This window comes from Heptranchias perlo, chromosome 11 (genome assembly GCF_035084215.1).
Source record: "Heptranchias perlo isolate sHepPer1 chromosome 11, sHepPer1.hap1, whole genome shotgun sequence".
NCBI lineage: Eukaryota > Metazoa > Chordata > Chondrichthyes > Hexanchiformes > Hexanchidae > Heptranchias > Heptranchias perlo.
Window position 1 is genome coordinate 6,635,714 of NC_090335.1, and position 14,066 is coordinate 6,649,779.

At 44.7% G+C, this 14,066-nt stretch overlaps 1 protein-coding gene across 1 annotated transcript in view; it reads right to left on the bottom strand.

Moving 5' to 3' along the window:
- Positions 1–14,066, bottom strand: part of tmco3 (transmembrane and coiled-coil domains 3) — a 97,214-nt gene that overhangs the window by 42,189 nt on the left and 40,959 nt on the right. Inside the window, exons 5-6 of the mRNA XM_067992486.1 lie at positions 6,996–7,124; positions 5,886–5,978 (exon numbers count right to left, since the gene is read on the bottom strand). Of these exons, the coding sequence (XP_067848587.1) occupies positions 5,886–5,978; positions 6,996–7,124 (222 nt within the window). The remainder of the gene's footprint in view (positions 1–5,885; positions 5,979–6,995; positions 7,125–14,066) is intronic.

The window sequence follows — 14,066 nt, forward strand, 5'->3', positions numbered from 1 at the left end:
GCCAAGGATGAATTACCTTGGTCTGTCGGATGGACTGTTCAGGAGGTTCAGATTTAAAGTGGGTTTGAAAGAGGGCTGTGATGAAAATGGAGATTTTGTCTTTATTTTGTATGATTTTAGTAAGGTTAAAACAGAATTTCAAAACAAAAATAATCAATGGATCAATGCTCTGTGGCAGAATGACAATTAAACGTCAACTCACGGACAGCCAGAAAACTCAGTTTGTTTTAATTGAAGCCATTACTTGTATCCTTCCTGGGGTGAGTAAACAGACAGAGTATAACCTCATTTTTTTTTTAATTGGGGGGGGGAGGGGGGATAATGAGAGTCGTTATACCAGGAAGGTTTGAAAATCAACCAGGCGATACTCAGTCCATTGTCCTTAGAAAAATCAAATCGCAGCAAACTAAGGACAATTTTCTAAGGACAAAGTAGATAAGTCACCCTGTCCAGATGGGATGCATCCTAGGTTGCTGAGAGAAGGCTGGAAATTGCAGAGATACTGGCCATAATCTTAACATCCTTCGATATGGGGGTGGTGCCAGAGAACTGGAGAATTGCAAATGTTACACCCTTGTTCAAAAGGATAAACCCAGCAACTATAGGCCAGTCAGTTTAACCTCAGTGGTGGGGAAACTTTTAGAAATGATAATCCGGGACAGAATTAACAGTCACTTGGACGAGTGTGGATTCATTAGGGAAAGCCAGCACGGATTTGTTAAAGGCAAATCGTGTTCAACTAACCTGATAGAGTTTTTTGATGAGGTATCAGAGAGGGTAGATGAGGGTAATGCAGTTGATGTGGTGTATATGGTCTTTCAAAGCGCGTTTGATAAAGTGTCGCACGGTAGGCTTATCATCAAGATTCCGGCCCATGGAGTAAAGGGGGCAGTAGCAACATGGATATAGAATTGGCTAAGGGACAGGAAGCAGAGAATAGTGGTGAACGGTTGTTTTTCGGACTGGAGGGAGGTGTAGAGTGGTGTTCCCCAGGGGTCGGTGCTGGGACCACTGCTTTTCTTGATATATATTAATGACTTGGACTTGGGTGTTCAGGGCACAATTTCCAAATTTGCAGATCATACAAAACTTGGAAGGGTAGTAAACAGTGAGGAGAATAGTGATAGACTTCAAGTGAAAATAGACAGGCTGGTAGCATGGGCAGACATGGCAGATGAAATTTAATGCAGAAAAATGTGAAGTGATACATTTTGGTAGGAAGAACGAGGAGAGGCAATGTACACTAGAGGGCACAACTCTAAAAGGGGCACTAGGAACAGAGAGATCTGGGGGTATATGTGCACAAATCGTTGAAGGTGACAGGGCAGGTTGAGAAAGTGGTTAAAAAAGCATACGGGATCCTGGGCTTTATAAATAGAGGCATAGAGTACAAAAGTATGGAAGTCATGATGAACCTTTATTAAACACTGGTTCGGCCACAACTGGAGTATTGTGTCCAGTTCTGGGCACCGCACTTCAGGATAGATGTGAAGGCAATGTACACTAGAGGGCACAACTCTAAAAGGGGCACTAGGAACAGAGAGATCTGGGGGTAGAAAGGGTGCAGAAGAGATTTACTAAAATGATTTCAGGGATGAGGGACTTTAGATACGTGGATAGACTGGAGAAGCTGGCGTTGTTCTCCTTGGAGAACAGGGAAGGTTGCGAGGAGATTTGATAGAGGTGTTCAAAAATCATGAAGGGTCTAGTCAGAGTAGATAGAGAGAAACTGTTCCCATTGGCGGAAGGGTCAAGGACCAGAGGATATAGATTTAAGGTGATTGGCTAAAGAACCAAAGGTGACATGAGGAAAAAATATTTTACACAGCGAGTGGTTATGATCTGGAATGCACTGCCGAAGGCAGGTTCAATCATGGCCTTTAAAAGGGAACTGGATAAGTACTTGAAAGGAAAAAATTTGCAGGGCTACGGGAGTAGGACTAGCTGGATTGCTCTTGCATAGAGCCGGCAAGGACTCGATGGGCCGAATGGCCTTCTTCTATGCTGTAACCGTTCTATGATTCTATTATTCTAATTGCCTATTTTTTGAATCAAAGGAAAAGATGCTTTTATCCCCTCACAGCCTTTGCATCAATAGATGAGGCAGAGCCAGGCATCATCAGCATAAACATGGACACTGACCCCAAGTTTCTTAATGTTGTCAAGGCAAATCATGTAGAAGATGAAGAGGAGAGATGGAGTACACCAGAGGAAACCATGTGGGTGGAGGAGGAGAGTGACTCACTGTGGACAGTGACTCACCTTCTGACTCCCCTAAGCCTTTCCAGCACCCACAAGGCACAAGTCAGGAATGTGATGGGATATTCTTCTCTTGCCTGGATGGGTGCAGCTCCAACAACACTCAAGAAGCTCAACATCATCCAGGACAAAGCAGCCCGCTTGATCGGCAGCCCAACTGTCACCTCAAATACTCACTCCCTCCACCATCGGTGCATCGAGGCTGCAGTGTGTAGGATCTACAGGATGCACTGCGGGACAGGATGTGTGCAGCAGAGATTTGGACAGGTTGGAGTTCTTGGAGAGAGTGAAGGATGGGAGGCCAGCAAGGAGAATATTAGAGTAGCTGAGTCTGGAGATGACAACAGTATGGATAAGGGTTTCAGCAGCTGAGATGGGGTGGAGGTACCTCAGCTGTAGAGTCTTGAAAGAGGTGGGAACAGTGTGGGAAACATTGGGTTGAAAAGTGAAGTTGGGTAGTTAGGACACTACACTATCCATTAATTCCTTGCGTTTATACGCGAGGTGAGGATGGGAGGGGGGGGTGGGGTTGTGGACGAGGGATATCTGAATAAGTGGCTTGTGGTAACGGGCCAACTTTGGCCAAGGAGAGGGAGCAACTGGACAGTTTCAGGTGGTTTAGTTATGCTGGTCAAATGGTAAGTGCATTTGAGATGACTTGTGGAGGGTGCGGAGATGGCCAATAGAATAGGGGATGAAGTGGGGATAGAAGGCCATCTGGCATCTGGGGGGAGGCGGTCAAAGATGGAGGCAAAATGATGGCGCAGGTCGACAGAGACGTTGATGTTATCACAGCTGGCAGGCCACAGGAGGGGAGGTTAGAATTTGAAATAACTCTTGCAAGTGAAGTGGGGGAAGAGTCAATGTGGAAGGGGGCGAACAGAGCAAGGAAACTTGATGGAAATAGGGGAGAAGCATTCAAGTGAAGATCAAAATTATCAAAGATTAAGAGTTGCTTGATACAGCAACTGAGGTTGGACTTGAAGGGGGAGATTGCAGCGAAGAAAATGTCTGTGGATTGGAGGAGGGAGTAGTAGACATGAAGAATCTTAAGAGATATGCAAAGGATGATAAAAGGTGAAATATTTAAACATGGAGTATGAGCTGGAGGAACAGGGAGCAAGCCAAGCTGGGATCTCCGTGATAATTGCCAAACTACCACTACTGGTTTGGGTGGCGGCCATGTTGGAATGTAAAGCCAGATGGGTCAATCTCAGTGAGGGAAAGGAGTCACTGATGTTAAGCTGGGTTTCAGCTAGGCCAGGATGTTGATTTGTTGCTCTTGAATGAGGTTGCAGGTGGAGATGGCCTGTTTGAGAGTGAGCAAACATTTTACAGTCCTGTGCAGATTAGGAGGGTGGTCAGCAACTCATTTGACAGACCAGGGAAGGGGACAGGGAGTTTAGCAGACTAGCTAAAGAGGATCCAGGTGAACATGAAATATGGGAGTACGGCAGTTACTGGAATAGAATTGGCAGCCTGTGTCACAGTGGATGCAAAGAAGGAAGCCCAATTTGAGTTAAAGGGAGGTTGTGAGCCAGTCCTGTAAGGCTAAGTGCCAGGGGTGGTACGGAGATGAGAGTTAAGTAGGAGAATAATATATGTTGGGACTGGGCAATTAGGTGATCATGGAGCGGTCAGTCAGTAAGGGGGGGGCTATAAAGAAGCGGAGGAGAGCATGGTTAAATGAGGGGGATGTGGACAGTGAGGCAAAATGCTTGGGACAGGGTTGGCAGCCATGATGTGCAAGCAGTAGTGCAAGACCTAGAGGAAGTACATCATAATTCCAATACATGATGGTCAAAACCACTGGGAGAAGTCTTGGGAAAAGGCAGTCAGTCTGCAGCTGGCTTGCAAGTCAGGGAGTGGGGCTAGGTGAAGGTTTGAGGTCCCACCTTCAGCAGTTAAGGTCCAGAGATCTGGGTATTCACAAGAGGACAAGGAGTCCAAAGTTTGGTTTTAGAGTTCAGCAAACACTGGGACCAGCCCCTCGGGTTGGAGAATGCTGCAAAAAAACTCCATTAACTGGAGCAGAGAAGACCAAGAGGAGATTTAATGGAGGTTTTTAATATTATGAAGGGCTTTGATAGGGTGAAAAGGGAAAGACTATTTCCACTGGGGAGACAATGACAAGGTGTCGACAATTCAAAGTAGTCAATCAGCGAGGAGAGAGGTTAGTAGAAATTTCTTTACAGAGATCAAGGCAGTGAGATTAGCTTTCGATTACTCTAGCAAAGAGCCAGCATAGATACGAGGGGCTGAATGGCCTCCCTTTTCACTATAAACATCTATGGTTCTAAATGGCAGAGAAGTCTGAGGTTAGTGGGAAGCCCAAAGGTTGAGTGGAAGATTGGAGAAAGGTCAGAAATATCCAGAATCTATAAGGAATGTTGGAGAAATCAGAGATTAGCGAGCAAGGCAGAGAAAGCCATGTTTGGTGAGGACGGCTGTGGGGAGTTGGGAGAACATGTGTGACAGATTCAGTGGAGAAAACCTGAACAAGCAGGAGCAGCAGCGGAAACTGTTATACCAGGGGTAAGTAAACATTTGAGAGCTGCACAACAGAGTGAGGAGCAGAGGGAGGATTTAGGCAGCGGAGACTACCTAGTCCACTTCCTCCGACACTTGACAGGTGATCAGAGGTGTTGGTTGCGGATGGTTGCTGGGCTAAGTGCAAGAGAGAGATTTAAAATACAGCAATGCAAGCCAAGCTGCCACTAAGTCCAATCAGCACTGTAGCTGGTAAAAAGATCTCCAATAACAACAGCTCCAGCCAGGAGTCAGAAGTGTAGATTGCAATCTCCTGTGGCACCATGCAGAGGAGCGAGTTCCACGGTCACCATCTTGCTTGAGGACAAGTACTTGATGTTTCCAGTGGGTACCCAGAGAATTACCTTCACAGGTTATTATGCCTGGCTTCTGTAATTCAGTTTCCCAATGTCTCCATATTTCTGCAATATGGGCAATTAGGCAATCTGTGGATCAAGTTTTGTGATAAGATCCCGAATTCTGTACAACGTGAGTAAACAGGAAGATTTTGGGTTCCGTTGCAAGGTTTAGGGTTGTGGTAGTGTAGTGGTTAATCACACTGAATAGCAGCTTAGAAATTAAATTGCACGATGGCTACTTGTGAAACTGAATTCCATGAATCCAGTAATTTGTGACTATAAAAGCAGCTGGATTGATGTAAAAGCCCAAATAGTTCACTAATGTTCTTCAGGAAAGGGAGCCTACCGCCTACCCAGTCTGGACGACTTGTGACTGGTCCACACAATGATTGACTTTTATTGCCCTCAAACAAAAAAAGGATAATGCTTGGATTAGGTTTCTGCATATCTGGAGTTAACTCAGCACTCCAGTTCACAACATCAAGTATCATGCGATAAGCAGTGCATCTGACATAATGATCAGTTGGTTGTAGTGATCACTTGGGCTCCTGGCCAAATATAAACAGGATTTCTCGATCAGAGTAAGAATGTTATGACAATTACAGCATTCAGTACTGGAGCACTCCCTCAGTTTCTAACACTGGCTTTACAATTGTTAGGGGGGAACATACAAGAATAAACATATAGACTGCTTCATTTAAATCAAGAATCTTTGAATGTGAAATGAACCGTTAATACCTTTCTGAGCCTGTCGGGAGAAAACTCCAGACCAACGACAAACAGAGTGAAGAACACGCCGAACTCACCAAGGGTCTCCAATTGCACAATAGACTGCGGAAAAATGTGGCAAAACATGAATGTCCTCTGCAATCACAGATCAATTAAGATATAATTTTCAAAAACTTACAAAATATATCAATTATATAAACTACAGAAATGACACCACACGAAGAGAGGCCATTCGGCCCATCATGCCCGTGCTAGTCCTAGCTCTTCAATTGGAGCTGTCCACTCTAGTCCCATTTATCCATTCTTTCCCCATATCCTTTATTTTCAAACACTTATCAATTGCAGTTTAAATGATGTCATAATCTCTGGCCCCAAATGTCTGCACAGTGAGTCATGCTGCATTGGTGAGATGAGTTGTACCCGCCCAAGGTCGGCAGCGTGTTTGCCTCAGAATTTCATGGGTCAACTAATTTGCATATCCATCGGTGTAAATTAAGTTTTATATGGCAGTAATGTGCTGGGGTGCTTAAAAATTAGGATTTCTGGCTGAAGATTGCAGCAGCAGGCTGGTGGAGCAGCAGGTGAGTTGCTAAGTGCTTGGCTCGCTAAATTTACTGTCAGAAAGCGGCACTGGATGGCTCACGAGTGTTTTTGTGCCACCTTTCCGTCAGTGAAGGGACACATGCATGGCACAAGCATGAGAAGAGCCCACAACTTCAACCAATTGGACCTGCAAAGACCTCCTTGATGCAACAGAGCAGGGGAGAGTCAGACTGCTGGATGTCTATGGGAGGAAGCTACAAAAATGGACTTTGTGCCATGTAGAGGGAGATGGTACGGGCACTATGCCAACTCTCACCCCAGGACTGCAGACCAGTGCCACAAAAAATTCAATAACCCAACCAAGACAGAAAAGGTAACACACCAGCTGCTCTGCCTTTTATTTCTTGGGCACCAGCACACTCTTCACCCCATGAAACTAACAACTAAATGTTTTGATGAATATAGTACACTGCTCTCCTTTAGTGAATTACATTTCGGAAGTAAATGATTTGCTTGCCCAAAGACAATCTAAGCTGAGGAGAGTGCCCTACTGTATGGCAGAAGTAGAATTCATACCTTGATGCGGTTTAGTCCTGAAGGACCCAACAAGACTCCACAAATGATGTAACCAAACATCGTAGGAAGCCCCATTAGGGTACAAATCCAGCCACAAGGCAGAGATAACACCACGACAGAGACTATATCCTGCAAATAAATTGCATATTTAAATATACTATTTAAAAATCAAAATAAGAACTCATTTTCTGTCATTTTAAACAACTTTGTGTACTTTGAGTAATTATGCAAATTCAATCAAGGCTTTTTTCTGACTAGTAAAAAGTTATTCAATTTTAACTGGGAATGATCGCTGAAACTGTTTACATGTCCTAAAAACCTAATATGAGAACTAGCAGTATAGTTTATAATAAAAGAAAGAATGAAATTGGCTCCAGACAAGCTGGAGTAAAAAGGACTGCTGATTCACACCACATGGTCACTGTGGAAACCTGCATAACTGAGCCTCATATAAGACAATGGATGGAGGGAGTGTCAATCAATTCCTGAGCTGTATTTGAAGAAGCCTATTGTTGGCAAGCAACCGCCCCTTAACTGCATTTACACACAAACTATGGTTTGATTTTTTGCAGCAATTTCTGATGTTAATCATAAAGATGCACAAGGTACTGTTGATACGACATGAAAAAGAAAATGTCTGAGGATCACACAGAAGAATTATTTCTGAGAGACATTAAACTAAAAGCAGAAATTTGAGACATTCTCCCAAAAGCTGATGGCCTGGAGTGACTGTGAATTATGTTTGTGCTGGAATGGAGACATGCAGGATTTCCACCAGTAACAGGATCCTGGTCAAATGACAGAGACATAAATTAAACCAAGGATAATTAACCCATTACATACACAACTATGTTCTGTGGTAATATTAGTATTTCAAAAAGAAATGGGCTGCATAGCACACTAAATCTAGTAAGCAGATGATTGCAGGGAGAAGGCCCTCCGCCACCATCACCACCTTCGCAGGGCACCTAGGGATAGGCAATATATGCAGTCTTGCCTGTGTTGCCCATGTCAATAATAAAAACAAATAAAATATTATTAGCCATCAGATATGCACCTCTGCATCATACAGAACAAGGTAAGCGTACAGAGACTGCTGTTAAGAGCATCAAGAGAAATCAGCAGCATAAACCCAATTACTGTATTGACTCTTACTTTCGAACTATGATCCCGAGTTCAGATCACAGTTTATCTCTATCAACTTTATCATAATTTTTAAAACTTCAATAGGGCACCTCCATCAAGAATAAGCCTGAGCCGAACCTCATTGCCTTTGTGATTCGATGGAATGCTGGTTGCCGAGCACTACCCTCTGTCACGACCACAGTTCCTATTATTTCGTGATTGGTATATGTTGGCAGAGACTAATCAGTGCTTTATACTGTAACAGTATCTCCTCTTCCTTTGTATTCCTTTCCTCCACTAATACAACCTAGGACTTGGTTTTTACATTTTTTAAGCTCCTTCCATCCATTCGGTTGCTAGTTTCAATTTTTTTTCCTCAATAAATACTACGCAAGTCTTTTTCATGATCAGTAGACTGTAGAGCTGCAACATTCAATATGTGGTTTCTTGTTCCCAAACAAGATGTGGTTTCTTGTTTCTTGTTCCCAAACAAGATATAAAGGGCCTGAAACTGATGCAATGGGGGGTTTGATGGCCAACGCCGTTGATTGGACTTTTAAGCTCACCATTAACATCGCAATATATTTGTGCCGCAAACTGCTGGAAAGAAAGAACTTGCATTTATATAGCACCTTTCACGACCTCAGAATGTCCCAAAGCACTTTACAGCCAATGAAGTACTTTTGAAGTGTAGTGACTGTTGCAATGTAGGAAACATGGGCGCCAATGTGCACACAGCAAGGTCCCACAAACAGTAATGACCAGATAATCTGGTTTCGGTTGAAGGTTAAATATTGGCCAGGATATCAGAGAGAACTCCCCTGCTCTTCTTTCAATAATGCAGTGGGATCTTTTACGTCCATCTGAGGGGGCTGACGGGGCCTCAGTTTAACGTCTAATCCGAAAGATGGCACCCCTCAGTGTTGTACTCCCTCAGTACTGCACTGGGGTGTCAGCCTGGATTATGGGCTCAAGTCTCTGGAGTGGGGCTTGAACCCATGACCTTCTGACTCAGAGGTGAGAGTGTTACCAACTGAGCCACGGCTGACACAGATTGGCTGAACGTCGATCTGATAATGGCTCAGCGAGATCAATGTCGTATCAGGGACCATGTAGACGACGTGCCCAATGGCTTATCTCTCAGACCAACCACATGGCAATCTAAAAAGCTGAAAACAGACGCCGCAATTCAGACTGAGGCATGACACTGGGAGGTGAGTGACATGCAACTCCTGAAAAGACCTTAAATCAACCTTTAAAAGTTACTAACATTTATATTTTTAAACCTTTGTAAAATGCAGTAAAAAGTAGTTCAGTGTTTTGAGTATACTTTTCCACAGAAATCTCTCAGGAAAACAGCAAGAAAAGAGCAGAGAACTTCAAAGATGAGGATCTGCAGGCCCTCTTGGTCGAAGTAGAGAAGAGGCGAGGCCAGCTGCTGGGGACTGCGAGGGAAAGAGCTCCCTGCAAAGTAAGTCAGATGGCGTGAAGGGAGGTGGCGGAGAACCTGAGTGCAACATTAACTGTCCCATGAATAGGGGACCAATGTAGGAAGAAGTATGACCACCTGACCAGGGCAGGCAAGGTAAGCACTCCCAGTTCCTCTATTAAGAACACTCTATTAAAAGTAGAAAAGTTGTCTGCTTTTACTGAAACAATTGTCCTTCTTTCAGTGCTTGTAGAGTGGTGGAAGGTTAGCTGGTTTACTGCTTGTTTGTTCAATTGTAAACAATTTTACAACACCAAGTTATAGTCCAACAATTTTATTTGAAATTCACAAGCTTTCGGAGGCTTCCTCCTTCCTCAGGTGAATGTGGAAATGAAATCCTCGAACCCTTCGCATTTATAAATCACAGAACAATACCTGGTGATTACAGATGGTCTTTCCAACTGCCCGTTGCCAAGGCAATCACAGTGTGCAGACAGAGAGGTGTTACCTACAAGGCCACCGAACATACAAACAACCAAAAAAAAAGGCAGAAACATAGAAACATCCGGAAGGCAGAATCCAAAGGTAAGTAAGTAAGTGATAAAAGTCAGTTGCCATGGGAGACACCCCTTTTTTTTGATTCGAGGGGAATTTCAATTTGGTTACTTTTTCATACACAACTCAGCCAAGTTTAGCAGCCAGTTGCGCTGCTTTTGCTTTTTCAAGTTATGCAATACGTGCAACAGATTTTGGGCTGAGGATACCACCACCCCGGTGGCCAGTTGATGAATTTGACAGTTTTTGTGCTGCTGAAGAGAAGATTCCAATGCCTGAAAAGCCTCTGAAACTAAACATTCTCTGTTTTCTCTCCTCAGGGCAAGTTGACGCATAACGTGCAGGAGCGAGCCAGTCCGAAGGTGTCTTTTCTTAAGTCCATACTTAAGAAAAGACATACTTGCTCTCGAGGCAGTACAAAGAAGGTTCACTCGGTTAATCCCAGGAATGAGGGGGTGGACATATGAGGAGAGGTTGAGTAGATTGGGACTCTACTCATTGGAGTTCAGAAGAATGAGAGGCAATCTTATTGAAACATATAAGATTGTGAAGGGGCTTGATCAGGTGGATGCGGTAAGGATGTTCCCAAGGATGGGTGAAACTAGAACTAGGGAGCATAATCTTAGAATAAGGGGCTGCTCTTTCAAAACTGAGATGAGGAGAAACTTCTTCACTCAGAGGGTAGTAGGTCTGTGGAATTTGCTGCCCCAGGAAGCTGTGGAAGCTGCATCATTAAATAAATTTAAAACAGAAATAGGCAGTTTCCTAGAAGTAAAGGGAGTTAGGGGTTACGGGGAGCGGGCAGGAAATTGGACATGAATTTAGATTTGAGGTTAGGATCAGATCAGCCATGATCTTATTGAATAGCGGAGCAGGCTCGAGGGGCCGATTGGCCTACTCCTGCTCCTATTTCTTATGTTCTTATCCCGTTCCTCAAGCAGCTGACCTCACACAAGGGCAGGGCCCTGCAACTGCAAGGATACGACTGTGCAGCAACTGTGGACCGGGCCAAAGTTGGGAGCGTATTGGCGCAGCAAGGCGAGTGTCAAAGCCTCTTGCTTTGTCTCTTGGCCAGGAGCCACCCAAAGATGAAACCGAGAGGATGGACATTAGAGATTTGTGAAATGCATGTGTTTGATGAGGCTGCCTGTTGAAAACCTGTTTCCATTCGTAGCTGCAGGGTGGGAAAAGAAATTTAGAGTGGGAGGATGCTTGTGCAGCGCGTGAGCCTGGCACAGATTGCTTGGGGTGAATCATCTTTTTCCATGTTGTGCATTGAATGTGAAGATAACTATTGTGCGATACGAAAATTTACACGCGGCACCTTTGTAATCTTTTGTTCTCCTTTCCCACAGCTTCCCACCAACTGGAGAAGACGAGGGCTGTAGAGGGCACTGAGGCAGAGACTGAGAGGGAGAAGAGGGCAGGAGAAGTGACGCAAGCATCTCTATTTCAACACCATGAAGGTGCTGATGTGGAAAGGTCTGTGACCTTTCCCACACCCCCCCATAGGAGCCCACTCTCCCTCCCCCCCAATCCCTCCCACTCTTCACGAGACACACCCGCTTCCCCTGCGAAGCTGCAACTGCCGGGAGGGGAGAGGCATAGGTGCACGAAGGAATAGGGTGCCCCCTCACGCAGAATCCATGTCCTCCGGCTCAGTCTCACCCTTAGCAGTCCCTCAGGCACGCTTTGGAGTGCAGTTGTAAATAGTTTGAAAAGTTTTGTTCGTGATGTTGAGGTTGCCTTATTGTATTCTTGTTGCTATTGTGTTGCTATTTATTACTCTTGATGGTTTTGCAGTTGTTTAATAATTTTATAAGAAGTTGTTCGAAAGTTTTTGCTATTTTGAAATAGTTTAATACTGTTGAATACATTTATATTTAAATGTGTGGTTACAGGAGAAATGTTGCACTACTTATAAAGCTAACTACTACTTTTCAATTGACTACCTCAATATCGTGTTTCCACTGATGAAAAGTCATCGACCTGAAAAGTTAACTCTTGTTTCTCTCTCCACAGATGCTGCCTGACCTTCTGAGTGTTTCCAGCGTTTGCTGTTTTTATTTCAGATTTTGCTTTTGTTAGTTGCTTAGTTTACAGGCAGTGATGTATACACGTTCATTGTAGAATGTTCGCTTACCACTGATGAAGTCCTGTAGCTTAAAATGTTTTGCTCCATTTATAGAAATATGCCATACATTTTTGTTGAGTCTTCCTGTTGACAGTTTACAACTGTTCCGTTCTTATCTGCGATTATTTTGGTGTTGTTTGTTGACTATTGGTTTTTGCACTGTTGCACTGAATAAAAATTCTATTGTTTAAGTTGCAATCTTGCATGTTCTTAATGCTCGCATCACCATGGGAAATCATTCCACGGGGTCATCACAGACTTCCAGATCCCCTCCATTCCACTGGTGGAACTCGGGGGAGGGTTTGGTCATCATTGTCTGAACACTCGAGCCACTGGCTGCTCTCTGCCGCCGGGCCTCTACCCATGGGCCCAGGGACATTTCGGTTGGGATCCTCTGGTTCCACAGGCAACTCACCTTCCAAGTTAAAGGTCAGCCCTTTGTTCGGGGCAAAATAGTGCGCAGCAGATCACTACAACCTTTGCCACTTTACCAGGGGAATACTGTAGAACACTCCCCGACCTGTCCAGGCACTGAAAGGGCGATTTAAGCAGCCCGAGTGTCCTATCCACCCCCTGCCAGGAGGACATGTGTGCACAGTCATACCTTTCCTGTGCTATGTTGTTGGTGATGCAGAAAGGTGTCATCAGCCACGGCTTCAGTGGGTGCGCCTTGTCCCCTACAATTCATCCACCTCCTTGTCCCTCCCTGCTCAACAAGTCATGAACATTGGAGTAGCAAACAACAAAGGTGTCATGAGCATTCCCCTATGCTCTGCGTTAACCTGCAGAATAACTGTGTTGGGCTTCACAGACAATGAGAACATTTAGGGAATGGTAACCTTTCCTTTTGATGAAATGACAAGTTCAAGTAATGCCTTCAGCTGCACAAGAGTCCCATCGATGGCCCCTTGCATCCTGGGGAAGCCAGCAATCCTAAGGAAATTGATGGAACTGTCTCTTTGCTGCACAGAGGACATGTCGTACTGGATGAGGTTGGATACCCGGTGGAATAGGGCTTTCGTGACCTATTCAATTGTAGGTCCTTACTGCGCTTGGGCTAATTTTACAGAGGTCTCTGGTGCCTACCTGAAAGGAACCGCGTCCATAGAAATGGAGGGCCGCCGTCACCTTCATAGCCACTGATGAGATGGACCGCAGCTTCAGATCCTCAGGGAACATCTTGCACAGGTGGCTAATTGCTTCCTTGCTGAATCATAGTCTGCGCATGAAGTGCTCCTCCAAGAGTGCCTTAAACGACACTGTTCCCTGTAGATTCTCTTGGGGGGGGGGGGGGGGGGGGGGGAGGAGGAGGGGGGGGGGGTAATGATGTCTGTTTAGCCTCCAGCCATGGTGCCTCACTCGATGCACCTGGTCCCTCTGCTCCTTTTCCCTACTGATCATAAACTGTGGAATACCAAGTGCCATTGCAATGTAATGAGCATAGAAAGAGCTTAAGGTCCTGAAAATTATTGCCTTCCAACAACATCAGGAATCTGGATGGCAAGGCTGGCAAGAAAACATCTAAGATCAATTTCCAGACTGCTAGACCGAGACTCCACAGCTACAATGGTCCCTTTATTGGCCTCCCCGTTTGAGTCATGCAAGGACCATAAATCACATAATTTACAGGTCCTCCACACCATTAATTTCTAACCTTAAGTGGCTGCGGTGCGATTAATGTGGAATAATGGCATAAATCCTGCAAATTCACGGTCCCTATCGACTTGAACGGTGGCCTGAGTGGTATGAAAGAAATTTTAACGGCTAAGGTGAGCATATCAGCAGAACAGCGCAAATGGTCGAGCAAATTACAGAGGATTAGAATTCT